Source organism: Saccopteryx leptura, chromosome 3, assembly GCF_036850995.1.
Source record: "Saccopteryx leptura isolate mSacLep1 chromosome 3, mSacLep1_pri_phased_curated, whole genome shotgun sequence".
Classification (NCBI taxonomy): Eukaryota; Metazoa; Chordata; class Mammalia; order Chiroptera; family Emballonuridae; genus Saccopteryx; species Saccopteryx leptura.
The window spans coordinates 213365410-213372727 of record NC_089505.1 but is presented as its reverse complement, the minus strand read 5'-3'; the positions used below and the strand labels follow the sequence as shown (position 1 = coordinate 213372727).

General features: G+C 46.1%; 1 protein-coding gene across 2 annotated transcripts; it reads left to right on the top strand.

The window, feature by feature from the left end:
- Positions 1-6944, top strand: RFX5 (regulatory factor X5). 2 transcript variants are annotated; one of them, XM_066377461.1, is made up of 10 exons: positions 1-117; positions 971-1099; positions 1341-1374; positions 2217-2299; positions 2543-2662; positions 2855-2974; positions 3119-3200; positions 3511-3712; positions 3942-4042; positions 4203-6943. In XM_066377461.1, the coding sequence occupies exons 2-10, from the start codon at positions 984-986 to the stop codon at positions 5190-5192; spliced, it is 1848 nt and encodes a 615-aa protein (XP_066233558.1). In that variant the 5' UTR covers positions 1-117; positions 971-983; the 3' UTR covers positions 5193-6943. The 2 variants fall into 2 exon arrangements, with proteins under 2 accessions (XP_066233558.1, XP_066233559.1); XM_066377462.1 differs by lacking the exon at positions 1-117 and adding an exon at positions 468-572 and having other exon boundaries at positions 4203-6944.
- Positions 6945-7318: the final 374 nt, after the last annotated feature.

The window sequence follows — 7318 nt, the reverse complement described above, 5'->3', positions numbered from 1 at the left end:
CGAGTATCTAGGCAGATCGGGGCTCTTCCAGCCATTCAGAAAAAAAGAAAATACAGCAACGCACTAGCCCGCCGGGCCAGGACCGTGGGGCTGGGCTGGAGTGAAGGTGGCTACGAGGTAGTTTCTGTTTCTCCCTTACCTTTATTATTGTTGCTTGTGTGGGAAGGCGACTGTTCAAAGGTGGGAGGGTGCAATATGAGTCGGGAAGAGAGCAGGAAAAGATTTTAGCTGTATTTTCAACAGCTTTTTCACCCATGTGCGCGTGCCCCGAATCTGGGACCTCATTTCCCCAACTAGGTTTCCTACGCCCGGCCCAGGAGTTCTGCTACCCTTAACCCTCTACTTTGCAGTAGCCCAGGATTGAATGGAGGAGCAAGGGCGGGAGGTGGGGTCGCGCGTCGGGATGGGATGTTGAGGGAGATGACGTAGGGGCCGGCGACATGGGGAGGGGAGCGGCGGGGGAATCGGTGGCAAGATTAAGTAATGAGAACTTGGGCCCAGTTTTTTCCAAGCTTAGAATAGAAGCCCAGAATACGTTCGTATCCTTTCTGACCTCCCAGGCAAATTCAACGGTGAGATATATCTTGGAGAATTAGATAACTTTGTTTTTTGGTGGTTATTGTTTTTGAGGGAGAAGAGGGCAGTATGAGGTCAGATCAGAAATGAAATTTTTTCTCACGTGGATTCCCAGTCCCCCTATCTCCTTCACAGTTTTCCATGTGTAGGAGATTGCAGGAAGGTAAGGCAGATAGAATGGAGATGGCAAAGATGTCTTGGAATATATATGGGCCTGAGAAGTAATGGAATAATTTCTAATTTTTGGAGAAGGCGAGTGGTGAGAAAAAGGTCACTGGAGAAGTTAAGAGGCATTCTTTCAGTTTCACTTTCTGGGTAGAAAGATGAGGAGTGCGCTGAGATCTCCCCTGAAAGGAAAATTAAATCTTCCTGTCCTGTCTCCTGTCAACTCTAGCCTTCATGTTGGGATGGCAGAAGATGAACTTGATACTAAGAGTCCAAAGTCTGGGGGAAGGGGCCCCTCAGGTACTGCCGAAGCAGGGGAACCTACCACCCTTCTTCAGAGGCTCCGAAGTACTATTTCGTAAGTACTCATCCCCAAATCTTGTTCCAGACCTGGTATAGTTCCCTGTAGCACCACACTTACTCTGTAGATGAACTTCCTGGCCCTGAGCAAGTGCATCTGACCAGGGGGAGATTCTTCACATGGTAGCAGTTCTTGAGCACCTTCCAGACATTCCAGTCCTCTTTCTCTCCCTAGCAGTCAGACATAGGATGGGGGGAAATCTTGTGTCTGACCTCAAGCTTTCTCCTCTTCTCCACAGTAAGGCCGTGCAGAACAAAGTAGAGGGAATCTTGGTAAGTATTTTGGGCAAGAGGACAATAGAGAGATGGAATTGGTAGAGAATGAGGGTGGTGACAAGATAAGTAAATTAAAGGTTTTTGTGGGAAAATGCAGTGTTGTGTACTCTGTCAGAGATACAGTGATACCTTGAGATATGAACAGACCAACATACGAATTTTTTAAGATACAAGCTGCAACTCGGTCCGTATTTTTGGTCGAGATTTGAGCGAAATTCTGAGATACAAGTCATGATTCGGGAAGCTGCCGCTAGTTGGCACGTTGGTGCACGGGTCCAGTATCGGCAGTTTGATATACAAGTTGACTGACTTACGAGCTCAGTTACAGAACGAATTAAATTAATATCTCGGCCTGACCTGTGGTGGCGCAGTGGATAGTGTCGACCTGGAAACGCTGAGGTTGCCGGTTCAAAACCCTGGGCTTGCCTGGTCAAGGCACATATGGGAGTTGATGCTTCCTGCTCCTCCCTCCCCCTTCTCTCTCTCTCTCCTCTCTAAAAATTAATTTTAAAAAATTCATATCTCAAGGTACCACTGTAATTGGCTTTGCAACTTACTACCAATTTTACCTTGAACATCTCACTCCATCTCTCTGTAATCTATTGTGTGGAAGCCCAGTAGAAATAAAATCAGAGTGGATCCCTTCTCCTCCCCGTCACCATGGTGACCCATAAGGGCTCCTCAGAGCACAGGGAATACCCTGCCTCAAATTGTTCTAAGGTTTTTTTCACTCTGACAGTCTCTATGTCAGCTAGACTTTTTGGTATTGATCAGAGGGTCCTACCTTGGGTCCTTCTTGGCCTTATTATTTCTCTCGTCTCTGTTCTTCCCTACCTCAGCAAGATGTACAGAAATTCTCAGACAATGACAAGCTGTATCTCTACCTTCAGCTCCCCTCAGGTCCCAGTACTGGAGACAAAAGGTATGTTTCATGAGACTTTCAGATATCAGAGGCTCTGATTCATCAAGTCTCACTGGGAAAGGGAAGGGTCAATAATGATTGTCCTTGATCAAGAAGAAAAGTCTCTGTCCTGCACTGGTTTACCAAAGAAAGGCGAGTTCTGAGTGAAGGGATTTGGTCTAGCACTATTAAAGTGGTAGTCTGGATAGAACCAGGAAAACTGTTAGGAATTTAGTAATGGTTTTCTTTTCTACTCTTTTGCAGCTCAGAGCCAAGTACACTCAGCAATGAGGAGTACATGTATGCCTATAGGTGGATCCGCAACCACCTAGAAGAGCATACTGACACCTGTCTGCCAAAGCAAAGTGTTTATGACGCCTATCGGTGGGTGGATAGGAGAGTGGAAGGGTGGGTTGGTGGGCATAGGATGACCCCCTTGCCCCTGGAGAGGTCACTGCCTTGATAGAGCCTGACTTCTTAAAAAGGCTTTCCCAAGCTTGATCCCTAGGGACCCTCTGAACCCACCTGTGACCTCCTTCTCTGAGTATCTTTCCATTCTGCTCACCTCCCACTCAGGAAGTACTGTGAAAGCCTCGCTTGTTGCCGCCCACTCAGCACAGCCAATTTTGGCAAAATCATCAGAGAAATCTTCCCTGACATCAAGGCCCGAAGGCTTGGTGGTCGTGGGCAGTCCAAGTATCCTTGACTGGAGAGGTTGGGGCTTGAGGACTAGGGGAGGAAAATTTATGGATGTGGAGAGGCAGGAGTGGAAACAGCCCAACCTTCCTCCTAATGGGCTTGGAGATCCCCATAAGTTGGTTTCTCCTTAAATTACATCAGATATTGCTATAGTGGTATACGAAGAAAGACCTTGGTATCTATGCCACCCTTGCCTGGCCTTGACCTAAAGGGCTCTGAGAGTGTAAGTAACAAACAACCCCTCTGATTGCACTCTTCTCTCCAAGTAGAAGTCTTAGGTCTTTGGGATATGTTTTGAGGACTGACACAGCCTAGGTGATTCTGCACATAGCTTCTGGGTATATAGGATATGCCCTTTTGCCTACCCTATGGCTGAGGCAGAGAATGAAGAGAATATGTGGGTCTCTGGGACAGGATAGTACAGGCTACTCCTATCCCCAGTCTAGTCTCATTATGGTCAACATTAGATGTTCAAGAGGAGCCAAGGGTCCTTGAATTTGGAGTATTGTGTGCCATGTTCTTCCCCACTGCAGCCAGAAATGGGCCCAGAAGTAACTCCAGCACCTCGGGATGAACTCTTTGAGGCAGCCTGTGCCCTGACCTGTGACTGGGCAGAGCGAATCCTGAAACGGTCCTTCACTTCCATTGTTGAGGTCGCCCGCTTCCTGCTGCAGCATCATCTCATCTCTGCGCGATCTGCACATGCCCATGTGCTCAAGGCCATGGGGTTTGCTGGTGGGTGGACCCTGTCTTATGTCCTGAGAATCCCTCAACCACTATCAACTTCAAAAGTCCTCCCTCATACTAGGATAGAGACCTTGGACTTGCCTTCTATTCCTAGAGATCCTTCTAGGACATGCCTTAGACCACCTTCTTTCCCTCACCTCTACCAGTCAGTCAGAATTGCCGCATTCTTCCATTCTGTTTCCACCTCGCCTTATGACCTTTTCTGGCACTTCTGCAGAAGACGACGAATATGCCCCTCGGGAACGGTCATCTAAATCTAAGAATGGTGTAGAAAACCTGGAGAGTGGAGCCCATAAGAAGCCAGAAAGACCAACCCAGGTAAGGAAGTCGATGCCCTTGACATTGCCACCCTGGCCTTCGGGCTTAATATGCCCTTTCCCAATGGGTCCCCTATTTCTTCAGCTCTTGTGTCTATGCTTCCTGCAATGTCCAGCCTTCCCATTTACTGTGTTCCTCTTTTTTCCTCTTGCCTGCTCAGGAGCTGGAACCCCAAGCTGGGGCTGGTCCCCCAGCACGTGGAGAACGGAAGAAGAGTGTAGTGGAGAGTCCAGCCCCAGCAGCCAGTAACCCACAGGTTAATGCCCTGGTGGCCCGGCTGCCTTTGCTCCTCCCCCGGGCCCCTCGCTCACTTATCCCGCAAATCTCTGTCTCTCCATCTGTTGTGGCCCCCAAGCTTTCTTCAGACACTCTGAAACTGACTGCACTACCTGTGTCCAACAGGGTTAGGGGAACCCAGGCAGCTATACCTATCATTAATATGATCTTACCAACCGTTCCTGCTTTGCCTGGACCTGGACCTGGACCTGGACCTGGACCTGGGCAAACTCAACCTGGGCTCATTCAGCCACAGGGCACAGAGAATAAGGAGGTAGGCATAAGTGGTGACCCAGGACCTCATGATAAGGGTGTCAAGAGGACAGCCGAAGTACCTATGAGTGAAGCCAATGGGCAGGACCCACCAGCTAAAACAGCAAAGCAAGATATAGAGGATACGGGGAGCGATGCCAAAAGAAAACGGGGACGCCCTCGAAAAAAATCAGGGGGAAGTAGGGAAAGGAATTCTATCCCTGACAAGTCAGTAGCTGCCACGGACTCTGCCCAGTCCTCAAGGTTACCACGGGAGATTTGGGCCTCTGGAACGGAAAGCAACTCAGCTGGAGGGTTAGAGATACCAGGGTCAATCAGAGAGTCTGAGACGGGGGTAGTGCTGGCCCAAAGTCAGGAAGGTGGTGCTGTCTCCAAACGAGGAAAGGGTCCCAGTTCCCGTCCTGCCAAAGGAGAAGATAAAGTTCCTCTTGTTACTCCAAAAGTGAGTGTCATCAGGGGCAGTAGAAGCCAAAAGGAGGGTCTTCATTTGGAAAAGGGAGAGGTAGACACTGCAGTACAGGGGAATAAAGATTTAAAGGGACATAGGTTTCAAAGTTCCTCATCCCATGAGCAGAAAGACCCCAAAGCAACGCCCCCATGATAGGTATTTGGAGAAGAGCATTTATATTAGATGTGATCTCTACCTGTCTGCGTCATAGAAGCCCTTCTCACTTGCTTCTCTTCTGACTCTTCTTTTCCAAAGGGAATTCATGCTCTTATGTATGGACAGCTGAGGCACCCTGTCTTTCACAGCGCCTGCTTCCTGCCTCTGACTTTTTCCACTCAATACCCTTGGTCCTAGTCAACCTTACCTGGATCCCTGGGCTATCTTGTGGGAAGATAAGAGTGCAGTGATATGATGAATGTGTAGGTTAAGGAATCTTTTGGTTTTAAGTCATAGAAAACCTAACTCAAACTGGCTTAAAAGTAAAGATTTCTTGGCTCATGTAACTAAAGTCCAAAGGTAGTACTGGCTCCAGGTAAAGCTGATCCAGTGGCTCAGTATGTCTCTAAATACCTGATTAACTCCCCCGCCTTCCCACTCCCACTATTCTGCCTTCTGTAGGATCATCTGAAGCCTGGGCTGCCTTGTGGCTGCCAGCACTTTTAGAATTGCAATGTTTCCTTACTTAGGTCCCACCAGAAACAGAGGGCATCTTTATGCCAGGAATAGTAGCAAAAAATCCTATGATTCACTCTGATTAGACCAGCCTGTGCCACATGTCCACCCCTGACCAATCCCTGTGGCCAGGGGGATGGTATATGCTAATTTGCTTAATCTACAACAGAGACTGCACCTGTGGAATAAAGGGTGTGATTAGACTCCTCAGAAAGGAAGGGGAAAATTCCTGGGGAGGCAACTGGCACCTCTTGCCTGCTCAGGAGCTGGAACCCTATGAAGTACATGTGATTTTAGCTTGTCTAGGCTAAGATCAGCTGTACCTGCTTTTTCCTCATAGTTTTGCATTTTTCTTACTGCAGCTTTAACTTCTTAATTCTGGTCTCAGAAAGAATGAGAAGTCATTCTCCTTTAGGGACTCTAGTCTCATTTGGATGACAATCCCTATTTTTTATTATTATTCACCTACAGCTCAGAGGTGGAGCTCCTTCCTTTTCCTGTTTCTGACCTTTATTTTCTCCTTTTTGCTTCCCTGTCTCCCACCCTACTGCCACTTTCACTAAGAGTGAGATTTACTTCTAGTCATTTTATTAAATTCATTCTGTATCCACCAGGTGTCCGTCTCTTGTCATACATGTGTCAGGACTAGCCAGGATTGTGGGGTTTAGGCTAGCTGTATGGGAGGAAGTGGCTCTGCATATCAGGGAGCACCTATAGGAAGGGAATCCAGACCCTCCAGGTGGATTGTTGTAAAAAGCAGTAAACCAATATTTGTCGAGGACCTACTTGGTCTTCTGCATAGGGTAGTTTCTGTCAGGGAATCTTGGTTCTTCCCAAGAAATAATATAATAGATTTTCTTTCAGGGAGACTTCATTTGTTCATTTATCCACCACAGCAGATTTTTAAAAGTTATAATATATAATGTTTGATATCTATAAAGAGTATATTTAACATGAATAAATTGTGAAGCATAATAATTAAATGACTACCTATGACCTATCACCCAACTTACACATTAAAACATTAGAAATATCATTGACTTTTTTGTGTTTCTCCCCTATCCTGTCCCCTGCCTTTCCCTGGAGGTAACTGCTGTCCTCAATTTTGTATTTATTAATTATTTACTATATATATGTACATATCCTTTAAAAATGTATTGTTCAGTTTTGCTTTTAGCTTTATGAAGAAATCTTCATATTCTAATAGTACCCTGTAGTTTGCTTTTTTTTTTCACTTAACATTATTTCTAAGGTTCATCCATATTTTAGGTACCTATGATTCATTAATTTTCAGCTGTATAATATTCCATCAAGTACATAGCCACGAGTTATTTATCCATTCATCTATCAATGGACTTTGGGTTATTTCCAATTTTTTGCTATTACAAACAATGCTGCTATGGACATTATTGTACATGTTAGTGCCTTTATTTTTAGCAAGATTTCTAAAAAGGTTTGTAAGATGGTTCTTTTGGTCTGTATACCCTCTGAGTTGGGGACCATTTCCTCCTGTGTTATTTCCTGGAAGAGTTTACATCAGATTGAAATGAATTGCCCCTTGAAGACTTGGTAAAACTCACCTATTAAGGCATTTGAGCCTGGCATTT